The sequence below is a fragment of the Tachyglossus aculeatus genome, chromosome 13 (genome assembly GCF_015852505.1).
Source record: "Tachyglossus aculeatus isolate mTacAcu1 chromosome 13, mTacAcu1.pri, whole genome shotgun sequence".
NCBI lineage: Eukaryota > Metazoa > Chordata > Mammalia > Monotremata > Tachyglossidae > Tachyglossus > Tachyglossus aculeatus.
Genome location: NC_052078.1, coordinates 865,086 through 881,993, shown reverse-complemented (window position 1 = coordinate 881,993; position 16,908 = coordinate 865,086). Strand labels below are relative to the sequence as shown.

The following is a 16,908-nucleotide window of genomic DNA, read 5'->3' as shown; positions in this document are numbered from 1 at the left end:
GGGTCCCGCCCCCCGGTTGGAGGGGGGATGGGAGGGGGCTCATAATTTGGGATGCCCGCAGGAGGGGAGGGAGGATGTGGAAATTGCCGCCCCCGACATCCCCTTCGCCCTTCCTTCCCCGCCAAGCTCGCATCTCTCCCCCGCGACCCCTCTCCGGTCCAGCTGTCCTGGAGGCGAGGGACGGACCGAGCGCAATTCGCCCGAGGCCCCGATTTGCCCAGCCCCGCCCTCCCCCGGTCCCCATTGGCTCCCTCCGGAGGCCGAGCTGCGATTGGCTCCGCCGCTCGCTCTCCGGCCCCTCCTGGCCCCTCCTGGCCCCGCCCGGCCGGGTCGGTGTGCGGACCCGCTGGCCGTTCTCCGCAGGACCGGCTCCGGGCTGGACGCGCCGACTGCGCGCGGGGACGCGGAGCGGGAGCCGAGGTGCGGGAGCCGCGGGGCGGCGGCGGGAGCCGGGCAGACCCACGGGCTTTGGCCGGCAGCCGCAGCCTCGGAGGTGGCTGTTTACCCCCTCGCCCCCCCACCGCTGCCCCCTCCCCCCGAGCCCAGCCAAGGGGCGGCACATTCTTGCACTGCCCAGTGCCGTGGCCGCCCCCAGGGACGAAGGAGCCTTTGGGCGATCTCCATCTTTGCGCTCCCCCCCCGACCCCCCACCCCCCGACGGCTTTGCGCGCCCCGACTCGCTCACAAGTTTCCTTGCTTCGCTCCGGCTCCCCCCCCCCTTCCCCCACCCCCCTACAGGAGGTCGGAGGCGGCTCTTCGACGCAGATTCTCCCTGCAATGGTAAGACCCTCCCTCTCCCTCCGCACCTGTCGCCCCTTCCCCATCGCGTGTGTGTGTGTCCGTCGTCCGGAGGAAACGCACGGTTGCTTTGCTGCAGCCCCGCTGGCCTCCTCACCGACGGGTCCGTCATGATGCGGAACGGAGACCCTCCAGCCCATGCCCCGCTCCCCTCCCCGCCTCCTCTTTCCCCGGAGACGGGGGGGACCTAGGTTCCCCGCCCCCAGCCGTGGCTGCCTGCCCCAAAAGAGGGTATCCAGGAGAAGGGACCCCTCCCCACCCCCGCCCAGACTGGGGGCCCTAAGGGGGATTGGCGGAGGAGGAGGAGGAACCCCCCGCTCAACGCCTTTCCAGAATCCCAACTCCGCCGCGGAGCCCAGCCCCAGCGTGTTGGTATGAAAGTCACGTCTGTTTTCGTCGGGAGATGAGGCTGGGGACCAGAATTCCTGTGGCTCTCGGGATTGGGGCGGGGGGTTTTGGTTCCCTCCGGTTCCTCCTTCCATCCCTCTCCCTCCACCCTCGGGGTCCTTCTCCCCCTCCCCTCCGCCATCATCCTCGCTCCCCTCATCTTCTCCCCCCAGTTCTGCTCCCCCGCCCCCGATCTGCCCCCCTCCGGTTTGCTCCCTCACCCTTTCTACTCCCTCCCCGGGTTCTGCTTCTCCTCCCCCCCAGTTCTATCCCCCGCCCCCGGTTCTGCTTCTCCCGGTTTTATTCCCCCACCTCCTGTTTTACTCTCTCCCGGTTTTACTCCCCGCCCCCCCCCCCCCCGATTCTGCTCACCCCCTCCCGGTCCTGCTCCCGCCTGCCATCATCATGGGGACAGGATTCTGCTGTCCCCATCATCTCCCCCCGCCCCCGGTTTTGCTCCCTCGACTCTTTTTCTCTCACACCAGCCCCCCATTCTCTCTCCTGCACTCAATGGTAGTTGAGCGCTTACTGTCTGCAGACCACTGTACTAAGCGCTTATGGAGAGTACAATACAATAGAACTGGTAGGCGTAAACCCTACCCACAGGGCGTTTGCAGTCTAGAATGGGAGTCAGATTTCTCTACGGGCCTCCCAAAGCCCCTTTCCCCGGCTGCAGAGCTTCCCCTCCTTTAAGACAAACCAATTCTGAGGCCTCCCCCTCCCTTCTAGCCTGCCTCTCCTCCCCTCCTCCCCTCCACTACTATCCCGCGGCCTGAAGGGTCATTCTCCGCCAGCAGGTAACGGCGGTAGGGGCCTCTCCGGCCCTTAGAACGCCCCTAGTCATCGATACAAGAAGGAAGGCATTTCAGAGTGCCGGTCCTAGGGGTTCCAAAAAGCAGCAGCTCCGAGAGAGCGGGGCGCCGGGTGGGAACGAGGAAGACGCCCCACGAAGCCCCGCACCCCGGAGGTCTGGCTTTCTGTCAGGCCAGCCGGGGCTCGGTGGCGGGGCATCCAGCATGTTCCAGTTCGGGCCTCGACCGCCTCGTACCGGGGGCGGGGGGCGCTGGCCACCCGGCCGCCCCCTGGTCACCTGGGCGAAGGCGCGGGTCCACCTTCTCACATCCAACAAGACCAGGCGGAAAGCCGGGCTCGCCGGGGGGTGGGCGGGCGAGCTCCCAGAGGGTCCGGCTGCGGGGTCCCAGGGGAAAGCGCGTCCGGGAGGATGCGTGTTCGGAGGCGCGGAGCCGGCGGGGTTTCCTGCGGATGGAGGGGGACCTCGGGAGAGATCCCTGCCGGCCAGCGGCCTGAGCAAGGACAGTGGGTGGCGTTGGCAGAAGGAAGGTGCGTCGCGGTGGGACGGGGAGGGGACCGACGTACAGTGAAGAAGAATAATAATGGCATTTGTTAAGCGCTTACTGCGTGCCAAGCACTGTTCTAAGCGCTGAGTCGGCACAGGGGGCAGATAGGGAGGTGATCGACGCACAGTGAGTCGCCCCGGGGATGTAGGGAGAGGTCCGACGCCCAGTGAATCTCCACGGGGGAATGGAGAGGGCCCGAAGCCCAGTTGATCCCCCGAGGGGTGGAGGGCGAGTGGGCCCACGCAGAGACAACCGCCACCTGGGCAGGGGGAGGTCTCCACCGTCAGTCGCCGACCCAAGGGGCATCTCGGTCTCTACCGCTCCAAGGAAGCTTGAAACACTCCGACCCCAAGCAGGGTCTGGAAGGGGCAGAGCTGCTTTTGTTCCCCGACGACCTTGGGCCTCCCTTCTCCCTCCCCGCTTGAAAAATCTGTCCCGCGGCTCGCTGGGACAGACATCCATCGGGCCGGAAGATCCTCTTTTGAAATAATTGGTCTCCACCGCGGATCCAGAGGGCCTCCGGAGACTTTTGAGCTTAATAATCATAATAATAACGGTATTTGTTAAGCGTTTACTATGAACCAAGCACTACTGTATTAAGCGCTGGAGCTTACTATGTTCAGGTCGGGTGATTTAATTCTGGGCGCCCCCTGAGGCCCGAGCGGAGCGGGAGGAAACGGTGACCGCCGGGCCCGGCTTGGGAGGAAAGGAAAGTTCAGGCCAGATCTGGGGCTCTGCTCACCTGCCTGGGCCCATCCCCCCACCTACCTCGCCCCTCGGGCCGTGGAGACGCCAGAGGTGAGTCTTCCTGCCCAGAGGCAGGGACACGGCCAGAGAATCGGAGAATGTGGATTTTTAATTCTGGCTCCACCTGCCCTGTGACCTTGGCAAGTCACTTCTCTTTGCCTCAGTTTCCTCATCTGAAAAATGGGGATGCAATACCTGGTCTTGCTCCCTCTTAGACTGTGAACCCCAGGTCGGTCAGGGACTATATTTGATAAATACAAAGTAGTATCTGCCCCAGCCCTAAGTACAATGTGCGGCACATAGTAGGTGCTCAACACATGTCATTGTTATTATCATCATTATTATTATTATTCTATTGGTTGACTAATTGATTAGGCCCTGCTGCTTCTCTGAAACTGAGTTTGTGCCAGGTCCAACCTTAGCCTGTATTGCATGCCTCAAGATTTACCAAACACGACACAGGGGTTTTGATTAATTAGGTCTCCACACCTTCCACTTAATTCAGTGGAGGACCCTTTAGCTGGAGCTCCCTAATGTTGCCAGGTTCTACCATCTAAATAGTTGCCACCACTTTGTCTTCTAGTTTCACACAAACACATGTGCACTCTGTCCCACATGTGTCCTCTCATGCAAGAGCTCTCTCTCTCACACACACACAAACACACACCCACTGGTTCAAGGCCAGTTGTGTGAAGTGACCGTAGTGGCCAGGGTCTGCATCTACCCACATGCTAACCATTTAAAAACAACAAGGCTTCCATTTGCTGCAAGAAGAGGTGAAAACCTTATTCTCCCCATTTCATGGTTGGCAAAACAGGAAGGTTAAAAGACTTGCCCCAGATGACAAAGGAACAAGTGGTGAGAATCCCAGAGCTCAGTCCCTTAGGCTGTGCTGCAGAAAACATTTGTGTTGAGTCTGTTTACTTGGAGTAAAACAAAACAAAACAAAAAAAACATAAAAATCCACTTGCCCGTTCTCTCCCATCACCCATCCCTGCCTGAACAAGATTTCAAAGAGGCAGGAGGAGGAGGAAGTGAGAATACAGACTGTGTAACAGCACAAAGGTAAGCGGGAGTTCTAGCCTGATCCTTATTGGTTAATCTCTGAAATACCAATGTCACAAAGGAAGCCAAAGAATAAGGAGAAGCAGGGAGAAGAAAGGGCTATTGGCACCCTGCAAGCCTTGTCTTGAACTACAGTTCAAGGCGGAAACCATTCACTTCACAGAAGGCAGTTTGAGCTCATCACTTGCAGCTGAGTTTAGTTGTAAAGATAATTGAGCTCTTTCTTGGTACAGAGAATTCTACTAAGCACTGGGATGAATAGAAAATCAGATGATTCACATGATCGGAAGTTTATTTTAGTGAGAAGCAGTGGGCCTAGTGGAAAAAGCATGGTCCTAGGTGTCAGAGGACCTGGATTCTAGTCCCAGCTCTGCCACCTGCCTGCCTTGTGTCCATGGGCAAGTCACTTCACTTCCCTGTGCCTCACCTTCATCATCTGCAAAATGGGGATTAAATCCTGTACCCTCCTACTTAGGCTGAGAGCCCCATGTGACAGTGGGTCTGTCGCCAAATCCTGCACGTTCTACCTCACATCACTAAAATCCAGGCTTCCCTCTCCATCCAAACTGCTACCACACTGATCCAAGCTCTTATAATAATAATAATGGCATTTGTTAAGCGCTTACTATGTGCAAAGCACTGTTCTAAGCACTGGGGAGGTTATAAGTTGATCAGGTTGTCCCACGGGAGACTCACATTCTTAATCCCCATTTTACAGATGAGGTAACTGAGACACAGAGAAGTTAAGTGACTTGCCCAAAGTCACACAGCTGACAATTGGCAGAGCTAGGATTTGAACCCATGACCTCTGGCTCCCAAATCGGGGCTCTTTCCATTGAGCCACGCTGCTTCTCTCCTATCCCTCCGCGACTACTGCATCAGCCTTCTCACTGATCTCCCTGCCTCCTGTCTCTCCCCACTTCTGTCCATATTTCTCTCTGCTGCCCAGATCATGTTTTTCAAAAATGTTCAGCCCTTGTCTCCACACTCCTCAAGAACCTCCAGTGATTTCCCATCCATCGCTGCATCAAACAGAAACCCCTTACCATTGACTTCAACCCCCTCACCTTCTCTTACCTTACCTCTTTGATCTCCAACTACAACCCAGCCTGCATGTTTTGTTCCTCCAAAGCCAACCGACTCATTGTATCTCAACCTCATATGGCTCACCATTGACCATTTGCCCATGTCCTCCCTCTGGGCTGGAATGCTCCACCCACCTCCATATATGACAGACCACTTAATACAGATTGTTTAGCACAGTGCTTTGCACAGAATAAGAACTCAGATACCACTGATGATCATTACAGTCCACCACTCTCCCCAACTTCAAAGCCTTATTAAAATCAGATCTCCTCCAAGAGACCTTTCCCTGACGAAGTTAATCATTTCCCCTAACCCCGCACCCTTCTGCATCACACTTGTTCTTGGATTTGAACCCTTTAATCACTTGATATTCACCTTACCGTCAGCCTTTAAAAATTGTCACCATTCATTCAATCGTGTTTATTGAGCACTTACTGTGTGCAAAGCACTGTACTAAGCACTTAACACTGTACCACATCTAGATTGTAAGCCCCTGGTGGGCAGGAAATATGTCAACCAATTCTGCTGTACTGTACTCTCTTAAGTGCTGAGTACACAATAAGCACTCAACAAATATCATTCATTGATTGATGTCCCCTGGAGAAATAAGGCAATAGGTGATTTGAATATCTTTTCTACTGGAGAAATAAGGCAGTAGGATGGTTCATCCCTAGACTCAAGGGTTGGTTTCAAGTTATCCAAAGACTGTGGTGGTGTCTTTGCCTCCCTTTCTCCCCCAACCCAAGATCTGCTGTCAGTCGCATGTTGCCGTGGTCTGCCTCTCTGGGCTCTCATCCAACTGGAACGTGGTCTGAGCCAAGTATTTCAGAAATGAACCTTGAACCTTGCAGGTCCCCACGACCTCGGGCCCAGGAAGTCTTCACCCACAGACATCCGTCTAACCCAAATGAATTTGGCACTCACCTAACTGGAAACTAGGGGTTGGATTAAACGACCTCATGTGGCCTCTTCCCAGCTCTGGGATCCCAGAGGAGAGGGGGCTGGTTATCATGATTCAGTGCTAATTATTGAGTGGTTACCATGTGTAGAGTACTTTACTAAGTGCTTGGGAGAGTACAATATAATAGAGTTGGCAGGCACGTTCCCTGCTCACAGTGAATTTACTGCATTGTAGAAGAAGAGACAGACGTTAATATTAATAATTTATAACATAATTTAAAGATATATTCATAAGTGCTGTGGGGTTGAGGGTGGGGCAAACTTCAAATGCCCAAAAGTCACAGATCCAAATGCATAGTTGACAGAGCAGGGAGACGGAGATGGGAGGAAAAAAGGCTTAATCGGGGAAGGCCTCTTGGAGAAGATATGACCCTAAAGCTCCTTAAACTCCTGCTCCTTTGCCCTCCCTGTCATTCTTCCCTCCAGCAAGGATTGGGCTGGGTTGGAGCACAACAGGATTAAGAAGTAACATGCCTAGTGGAAAGAGCACGTGCCTAACAGTCAGAGGACGTGGGTTCTAATCCCACTCTGCCACTTTTCTGCTGGGTGACCTTGGACAAGTCACTTAACTTCTCTGGGCCTCAGTTCTCTCTTCTGTAAAATGGGGATTAAATACCTGTTCTCCCTCCTACTTAGTCTGTGAGCCTCATGTAGGACCTTATAATCTTGTATCTACCCCAGCGCCTAGTATGGTGGTTGGCAAATAGCACTTAACTAATACCACAATTATAGTTATTTTTTACTACTATCATTTTTACAGCTTAGATTTACCTGCCAAGGGGGGCAATATGGTCCCCGCCCCTTGGCCTGCCTGTGCCCACTCCAAGGAAACTGAAGGTTGCTCTATAACCCTTCCAAGAACACCAATCTTTCTTCCCCTGTAGTGGGCCAGCAATCAGTCCGTAGTGTGAGTGTTTTGGGCAGGGGGTGGGAGACACAGGGAAAGGCGGAAGGACCCTGACCCAGTCATCTCTAGACAACTGGGTGCTGGGCAGGGGTATGAAACAGTTGGTGGAGGTGAACTTTTCTTTGGATTATCCATAGACCTTCTCTATCCATGCCTCTCCAACTCATGGCTATGGTTAATGGGGAGTGCCTGCCTGCAATGTTGTATTGACTGATGGGTAAGGCACGGGGTGCTCAGGTGCAGCTAGGATTTGGTTGGAGTGCAGATAGGGGCTTGAGTGTGGTTCTTTCTGACCGCCCCCTCCCCCCAACAGAGGGGGGTCCTCAAGTGGGACCACCTTGCTGAGCCAGCCAGACTAACATCAAGGTCAGAGAGCATCGTGCAAAAAAAGGCAGAGGATCCTTGTCAGCAGCTGGGTGGGGTAGCTGGATGGGAGGAGGAAAACATTCAGGCCCTAGCCAACCATAGTTGTCATGGTCACAGTGTTTACTGAGTACCTACCTAGGCAGAACACTGTACTGAGTGCTGGGAAAAAGTAAAGGGTGACGATCAGATAATTTCTCTGAGGGGACAGGGTTCCTTAATTGACTGAAGGAAAGTGATAGGCTACTTCTGGTGAAACGCAGAGCAGGGCACCCTGTGAAGGAGAGAGTAGAGTGGAAGGAAGGTATTAAGGCAGGCACACATTTATTTCCTCAAGTTTGTTGTGGGCAGGGAATGTACTTACCAGCTATATTGTATTGTACTTTTACAAGTGCTTAGTAAACTGCTCAGCACACAATAAGGGCTCCATAAATACACTGATTGATTGATTAACTGGAATGCATCTGGAGGGAGGAGTTGTCCGGTGTGGTTGCTGGTCCAGTCTGGCCCCTGGTCCCTGTCCTTGCTTGACCCGCAGCAGGGGGAGAGGGGAGGGGGGCGTTCAGCCCTGCAGCCTCCCCGGAGGTGGGTGTTGTTGCCTTGCTGGAGAATTAAACCCCATACTGAGCTGGAAAAAGAACTGGAACCCCTGCTTATCCATTGCATTTAGCTTCAGAGAGGCAAGGCCGCGGCTCCATCCTCGGGTGGGGGACGGAGGGAAGTAGGGAGGGGGGCTGGAAGAACCGTCTTCGCCCCTCCCGGGGGCGGAGTTCCAGAAGGAGGGGGTCAGGATGGGTATGGACATTAGGGGCTCTACAAACACGGCCGAGGGTGGAAGAGGGGAATTTACGGGGGTCCCGACGCGCTGTGAGCAATATCTGGGATCGCACACGGCTGAAAAGGCCTCGAGGCCGCCCGCCCCCTCCTCTCCCTGGCCTGCAGCAGTTGTTCCGCCCCCGCCAGGCTCCTGACCCGTGGCCCAGAGTGACCCCTCCGGGAAGCGCTACCGTGCTCCTTATCGGATGCAGTTGAAGCCAGCCTGTGCTTGGTGCTAATCTAATTCCCTCCAGTTGCGGGGGCCGTGGGGGCTCCGACCAGGCGGAGCGTCCGATTCGTCTGCCTTGTTAGCGGGGCGGGGCCTCAAGAGACGGACAGAGAAGGCGCCTTTTTCTCACCGGCGACTGTGGCTCAGCGCGGCCCCGCACGAAGCCCCATTGCAACCGGACCTCCACCAAAATTCAAGCGGGAGCCAGTTTAGGCGAGGCGCTCACCCACCCTCGACTCTCTCCTCTAGGGCTCCTAAAGTTGCTTTCTGCTGAGGGGACAAAAAGAGTGGGCTCGATTGGAGGCTGGGGGATGGAAGGATTGACCCTGAATAACCCCAACAGAGGGATCTGGGATCGTTTCTCGGGTCTCCCTCTTTGTCCGTTCTGATTGGCCGGGGTCAGGACAGGTCAACGGAAGTCGCGGGGCCCAAATTGGACTTGGCCTGTACCCGCGTACGGCTGAGCCTACTGGCCCATCTCCATCCTACCCGAAGCTAGGGCAAGTGACCCCTCCAATCTTGCAACAGCCCTCCTCTTCCACTGCCCCAGCTGTCCCTCAGTGCTCCCCCGAACTTCACGGACACCAATGTTATTGTACTGTAAGCTCATTGTGGGTAGGGAATGTATCTGTCATAGTGGACTCTCCCAAGCGCTTAGGACAATGCTCTACACACAGTAAGCTCTCAACAAATAAGATTGACTCCACCTGGTCCAGCTCTTAGCACTTTGCCCCAGGAGGACCATTCTGACCCTAACCCCTGACCAGTTCTCTTCCTCCCCTACCTCAATCTTTGTCCAATACCTCCTCTTCCCCTACCCCAAGTCCTAGCACTTCTCAGGGGTTTCCACGCACATTCCCACCACAATGCCTCCAGAGACCTTCCCTGACTAAGCCCTCATATCCTCTTTTCCCACTTCCTTCTGCATCACCCTTGCACTGGGATTTGCTCCCTTTATTTCCCACCCCCCCTCAGCCCCACAGCCCTTATGTGCATATCAGTAATTTATATTCATTCATTCAATCGTATTTATTGAGCGCTTATGTGCAGAGCACTGTACTAAGCACTTGGGAAAGTACAATATAGCAATAGAGACAATCCCTGCCAAAAACGAGCTCACGGTCTAGAGAAAGACATATTGATGTCTTTCTCCACTGAAAGCTCCTTGCGGGCAGGGAACGTGTTTACCAACCCTGGCCTATTGCATTTTCCCAAGATCTTAATATAGTGCTCTGCCACCTTTTGGAATCCAGTAAAAATGATTGATTGATTGCCTGTCCCTTCCTTCTCCCAGCCACCTTTCCCCCAGCCTTGAGTGTCCAGCCAGTAGCTGACGACCCAGGCATCCCCAGCCCCACCATCAGGGTGGTGAGGAGGCCAACTTTGGCCTTGCTTTGGCCCGGACAAGTTCTGTCCAAGTAACCAGCCTTCGTGCTTCTCTTCGCAGAACTTCGAGCTGAGCCGGCACCTCGAGATTGCCCCCGGAGCCTGCAGCAATCCCCGCCGCCCCACTCCCTGCCCACCCCAGGTCTGACCATCCCCGGATCCCTGGCATCGGCCCCCATCTCCTAATCGAAGATGTCTGCCTCCACAAAGGCCTCCTTCCTCGTGCTCCTCCTCCTCCTGCCCACGGTAAGCCAAACCCGGAACACCTCTGCTGGGGCTACCCACCCACCCTGGGCCAGGGGTTAGGGAGACAGGGGGCAATGGCTGCTCTGGCCTGTTTATTAAAGGAACTCTCCGTGGGGGGAAAGGAAAGGGGACAAGCCCCACGAGGCTTGAGCTGGCGAGGGGTCCAAATTCCCACGTCTCACCCCACAGGGAGGCAGCATGGCCTGGAGGATGGAGCGAGGGGCTGAGAATCAGGGGACCCGGGTTCTAGACCCAGCTCTGTCCTCACCCTGCTTGTGTGACTTTTTACAAGTCGCCGAGGTTCCCAGAGCTTCAGTTTTCTCTGTACAATGGGTGTAAGGTCCCTCTCTCCTTGTCTGGATTGTTGTGAGAAAAGGAAGTGAAGGATGGGGAAGTACTCTGGGGAAAATTGAAAGATTAGGTAAAAATCTAGGTTATATTATTCTTTAAGCCCCAACTTCTCGTTCCCTCACTCCCTGCTACTGTCCTGGGGGGCTCTGGACCAGGCTTAGAAAAGGCCCTGGATGGAAAGGGGCGTGTGACGTGTACAGCACTGAGTGTCCGGAGCTTGGGCCAGTTCTGGCCTAATTAGCAGCTCAGAAGCTTTCCCCCTCCCATCCCTTCCCCCATCACTCCCCTCTCCCTCTTTAGGGGACCCCGAAGACCTAAGCATGCGGGGGACATGAAGGTGAGAGCAAGGCAGGGAGGAGAAGGAGGGAGAGAGAAAGAGTAAGCTGGCCACTCTCATGGCAGCAGACAGCCCTGTCCAGCGCCACTTGAAGCCGGGGATGAAGGTGGGGGCTTGGGCCTCGAGGGTGGGGGTCCGGGGTTCGACCCGTCGCTGATCGGCTCCTGCCCAGCGACCTCTCTTCAGGATCTGGGAATCACCCCCTCTTCCACACCCACCCGGGGCTCCAAGGGTCAGGGGATTGGGATCCTGCTTCCATTCCCCTGCCTGCCACGCACCCGAATGTGGAAGGCTTCGCGCAGCAGCGGGTTCCGGGAGTGCCCAGGCCCCCTCCCCCGGGCCCTTACAGCCCCGCGCGGAGCCAACGAGACTGCAGTGCAGATGCGGGGAGCCGGGGACCATTTTCCTCCAACCTAAGGGAGAGCCAGGGGACTGGCCGGGATCCCGGCCTAGCGGGTGGTCCCTTTCCCGGCCCACCTCCCCCTCCCACCTGAAGGCGTCAATTCGAGGAAAGCAAAGCGCCGGCCCGGGCGGAGCCGAGAGGTCAGTCTTTCCTTCTCCTGCAGCCTTCAGTTCTTCTGCCGGCAGCCCTAAGAGGAGAGGCGGCCAGGCAAGATAAGAGAAGGGCGGGGAGGAGGGGAGAGCTGCTGGAATCTCTCCCAAATCTGTAGAGATCCAGAAGGGGAAATGATGGGATCGCGGATGCCAAGGGGGAGAAATAATAAGCATAGGACGAAGCAGCCTCAAATGTCCATAGTTTACACACACACACACACACACACACACACACACACACACACACACACACACACGACAGAGCAGAGAGGAGACACAGTCCATGCCCTTGAGGGGCTGCCAATCTTTGAGCTGGGAACCAGCTTTCCCCAACTGCATAGTACAGTGCTCTGTACCCAGCAAACTTTCATTAAATACCATTGATTTAGACAGTCTATACAGGTACATACTAGACCCACAGTCCCTCACGCCCCCATCCCCCCCAGCATCCTCTAGTGCCTGCCTCCATGTTCTCACAAAGATAACAGACACGTGTGTGTGTGTGTGTGCGCGTGCGTGCGTGCGCGCACTTGTGTGGTGATTCTGTCTGTCCGGTAATTCCCGAGATTCACAAAGTCTAGTGGAGAGGTGAGTTCGGGGCCACGCTAGTCTGCAGAAGTTACTTTAGGATGGCGTCCTGCATCGTGCCTCTTGTGCTCTGGACTGAGCTCCCGGGGGCAGGGACTACCTTTTCTACCTCTGTTCTCACTCTCCCAGACCCTCAGAACAACGCTCTGCCTACGCCGATACCGTAGGCACACGGTAGGCGTCCAGCATAGAACTCTGCCCAAAGTAGATGCCCGCTACAGTGCTTTACCTATACTGGCGCCCAATAAGTACTACTGACTACCAAGTGGGGGGGGGGGGGTGCGGACAACCCCCCTGGAGAAGCAGCGGGGCCTAGTGGATAGGGCACGGGCCTGGGAGTCTAATCCCGGCCCCACCACTTGCCTGCTGTGTGACCTTGGGCAAGTTCATTCAATCGTATTTATTAAACTCTTACTGTGTGCAGAGTTCTGTACTAAGTGCTTGGAAAGTACAATTCAGCAACACATAGAGACAATCCCTACCCAACTACGGGCTCACAGTCACGGCACTTCACTTCTCTGGGCTTCAGATACAGCATCTGTAAAATGTGGATTAAGGTTGATGGGGAATAAGTCTGTGAGCGTCTTGTGGGACAGGGACTGTGTCCCACCTGTTTATCTTGTAACTGTCAGCTGTGTGACTTTGGGCAAGTCACTTAACTTCTCTGTGCCTGTTACCTCATTTGTAAAATGGGAATTAAAACTGTGAGCCCCCCGTGGGACAACCTGATCACTTTGTAACCTCCCCAGCGCTTAGAACGGTGCTTTGCACATAGCGCTTAACAAATACTATCATTATTATTATTATCTACCCCAGCGCTTAGAACAGTGCCTGGCACATAGTAAACCCTTAACAAATACCATAAAAAGCCACCAATCAGCGCCTTCCCCGCCGGGGAGCGTTGAGGGGGGGAAGGATGCTCCGCGGTGGAGACCCCTCGAGGCTCCTCGCTCCTTCTTCGCCTCCCCCAGTCAGTCTCGCTGTCAGTCAGATGGGGACTCGGGCCCGGGTGAGAGATGTTTTAATTGGGCTTAATTGCCTATTGTGTTTGAGCGACGGCCGGAAGCGGGAGTGGGGAGCGAGGGGGAGCCCGGCTGCCGCTGGCGGAGAACAGATGAGTCAGTTAACGCTCAGCACGGCCGAGAGCCGGCCACCTGCTTCCTGGACTCCTGGCACTTCCCGGGAGTCTGCAGATGATCAAGCCCCCCGCCCCCTCCTCGGGCAACGTAACAAAAACGGGACTGGCGGCCAGGGCCGATCCTGAGGCAAAGCGGAGCTCCGGGCAACGTTTGGGGCTGGAAGTCCTACATTTAGCCCCACCTCAGTCCTTGCTGGGTGGCCTTGGTAAAGTTTCTTATCCTCTCTGGGCCTCGGTTTCCCCACTCCGTACACTGGAGGGTCTATCCTCCTGTTTCGCAGGAGCAGTAGGAAGCCACCGACGAGAACTAAAAATCTTTCTCCCCGTACTCTTCCGTCCAGCAAGGGCATGTAGGAAGCACCTCCTGTGTGCAGAACTTTGTGCTGGGCCTGGGGAAAGTTTGGTAGACAGTACTGGACGTAATCCAGTGGGAGAACAGCGAGACAGACACGGAATAATCTACCCACGGTAGGAAGGAGTCAAGGATATGGAAATAAGTTTGAAATTTCTTGGGTGGAGGAGATCCGAAGATTAGGATTCTCCAGGGTCTTTCTGTTCAGCACCTTTCTGTTCAGCACAGTGGAGTCCTCTGGAGGGGACTGAACCTGGCTTTGCCTGCTCTCTCTCCCCGCTTAAGGAAAAGCATCGTAGCTCAGTGGAAAGAGCATGGGCTTTGGAGTCAGAGGTCATGGGTTCAAATCCCTGCTCCATCAATTGTCAGCTGTGTGACTTTAGGCAAGTCGCTTAACTTCTCTGTGCCTATCTCATCTGTAAAATGGGGATTAAAACTGTGAGTCCCCCGTGGGACAACCTGATCACCTTGTAACCTCCCCAGCACTTAGAACAGTGCCTTGCACATAGTAAGCGCTTAATAAATGCCATTATTATTATTAAAGATTATTTGCTAAATGCTTTCCATGTGCAGTGGGGTACATATAAGATAAGGGGAAGACAAGCACGACTGTTATAAGTGTTAGGATTATTTGTGTGAAATTGTGTTGGTGTTTATACACGTGTGCAACTGTTTATGCTTTTCCGTGCATAAGGGAGAATGGGCAACTTTGTGTACATGCATGTGCAATTATGGCTGTATTTGTGAGTGTGATACCATGGACAAAGCTTAGTTGACACTTTTCTTCTTTCCTGAATCTGCCTTTCACCCCAGCTGCCTGGTTCGTGGGCTCTTAGGTTTCAGTTCCTGAGCCTAGTGCTCCTGCCTGGTATCCAGCTCCACTGCCTGGTGTCCAGAACCCCTGCCTGGCCCAACTGGAGTCCCGCTCCCCTGCTGAGCCCACCTGGAATCTGGCTTCCCTGCCGGGCCCACCTGGAGTCTGGGTTCCCTGTCAGGCCCACCTGGCATCCAGCTGCCTTTCCTAGCCTGTCTAGCACCTGGTCCCCTTGCCCAGGCTCCCTGGCATTCAGCTCTCCTTCCAGGCTCCCTGTTTAGGTTGGCTGGTGTCCAGTTCTTCTGCCGGGCTTCCTTCCCCACTTCCACTCCTTAGCACCCAGCTTCCCTGCCTGGCTCCCCTGCCTGGCTTGCCTGGCCCCTGACCCCCTTGCCTGGTACTCATTCTTGTGGGAAGCTTTGGACGGCACTGTGGTTCTGCTTGAGTGCTCCATCGCTGTCCCCCACCCTCCTCACCCAGAGCCCCCACAACCATCACAAGTCTATGTGCACCTTTTGGAAGAACCACGAGGGTGACTGGAGGTGCAGGATTCTGGCTCCACAATAATCTATTCATGGCTGTGTGACCTTGGGAAAGTTGCTTAACCTCTCTGGGCCTCAGCTCTGGGCACTATGGGTAGATAGTCCCCATGATCTTCCAGGGAAGCTGTCAGCACAGGTGGGGTTGAGGGGTCGAAGGGCTGTGGGCAAGCGGAGGAGGGGCATGTATTTATGAGATGATGACTCGGCCCTCTCTCCTGCCAGCTTTAAGTGAGTCGAGGGGCTGAAATGAAGCTGATGCCCCCTGGGTGGAGCAGAGCCCAGGACTAATGAAAGAGCCAGTGGAAGGTTGGCAGAGAACTTTTGCTGGGGAAATTGGCAGAAGACAGGTGCAATTCGGAACTGATGGCAGAATTTGGAGAAGCAGTCTCCTGCCCCTGCCCACACCTCCCCACCCCACCCTCTGGGCTGGGGTCCAAAGAAGAAGCAGGTTTGCATGTGCAGGATGAAGGTCTGCCATTCTGCCCCCCGCCCCCACATTTGAAGTGCTGACCATCTAATGCCCCTCCCGCCCCCACCGAGCCAGCCAGGGGGGCCCAGCCTCTTCCAGGTGAAGAACAGTTTCTTAGGGACTGACCAATGCGTGCCCTGCCAGCAGAGGGGCCGCCCGGTGACTGTCTGGGTCCTGTGATGTCCATCGCCCCACAGGTGGCCACCACGCACTCGGACTGCATCTTCAGAAAGGAGCAGGAAATCTGTTTGGAGAAGATCCAGAGACTCACAGCTCTGATTGGCATCAATGAGTCTTCTCCAGGTAAGAGCCCATAGCTGGGGTCTGGGATTCAGCTTTATGGGGTCTGGGTGGGGCCCTGCTGCCCAGGGCGTGGGGAGGGAGCCATCCTTAGCACATCTAGCCTACAGTGTCTCCCTCCCATCTCCCTGGAGGCTCAAACTGTGTTCCTATTCATCCGTGTGTAACCAGTTTTCCATTATCCAGGGATGCTGGGGGATCATGCATCTGGAAGTGGATAATCCAGCTAAAGGATAATTCAGGTGGTAGAGCTTGTTGGCCATTCATTTGCTCTGCTACACGATAGTGGCTGGGGAGAGAGGAGATGATAGTTAAATTTGCCATCTTGGTTCTGTGCCTACTGCCATGGGTGGGAGAGGTGGTGGGCAGAAGCAAGGTTGGGCAGGGGGATTATCTGTGGATTTGTGATCCAAGCTGCCCCTGGGGCCACATGCAATGTCAAACCTCTCTAGCCTGGTCTCCGCTCACTTTCTGCTCCTCTAAGTTGTGAGCTCTTTATGGAGAAGGCAAAATAGGGTCCCCCAGCAAGGTGAAGGACCCATGCTAGTGTGGAGATCTGCCATATCTGGGGGCTCGTGTCCCCACTCAGGAACTGAGGATGTGTTGACAAGGAATGTAGTTAGGGCAGCTTTGAAAAATCCTGGTTTTCTGAAAACTCCTGGTGCTTTAGCCTTCTGTCTGTGTTTGAAGAGAGAGAGGTGCCCCCAAGAGGGGACCCCACTCAGATTCCCCTGAGGGGTTGTTCTGTTTGGCCAGGATTAGTGCTTTGCCAGTGATCCTCCCTTCTCCCACACCACAACCATCTATGTCACTGTGACTCCCCCCCCCCCCCCCCACCCTCTACTGATCCAGTTTTCTCCTCTACATCGTGAGTGCATTACCTCCTTGTTAGTGTGCAGGAAATAAGAACAGGGTTAGTGACAGAAGCAGCTGCTGGAGTCCTTGTTAAATGGTTTCCCCTGGGCCACAGCCACCTCGGGACCCAGCTGTCAGGACAGGGAGGAAGAGAAGGAACTGGTGGGGGAAACACAGGGAGAAGACATGGCCCCTGCCCTCCAGTCTGCCAGTCTAATGGGGACACAGGACACACCTACACACTGTGCTGGGCTTTGGA

General features: G+C 55.1%; 1 protein-coding gene across 7 annotated transcripts in view; it reads left to right on the top strand.

The window, feature by feature from the left end:
• The first annotated feature begins 339 nt into the window (after positions 1 to 339).
• Positions 340 to 16,908, top strand: part of ADCYAP1R1 (ADCYAP receptor type I) — a 54,658-nt gene continuing 38,089 nt past the window's right edge. For 3 of the 7 annotated variants that reach the window (XM_038755610.1, XM_038755609.1, XM_038755606.1), the window contains exons 1-4: positions 368 to 420; positions 739 to 780; positions 10,164 to 10,348; positions 15,692 to 15,797. In XM_038755610.1, coding sequence (XP_038611538.1) covers positions 10,295 to 10,348; positions 15,692 to 15,797 — 160 coding nt within the window. In that variant the 5' untranslated portion in view covers positions 368 to 420; positions 739 to 780; positions 10,164 to 10,294. Of the gene's footprint in view, positions 421 to 738; positions 781 to 10,163; positions 10,349 to 15,691; positions 15,798 to 16,908 lie in introns of all 7 variants that reach the window. The other 4 variants (XM_038755612.1, XM_038755611.1, XM_038755608.1 and 1 more) reach the window with 3 other exon arrangements.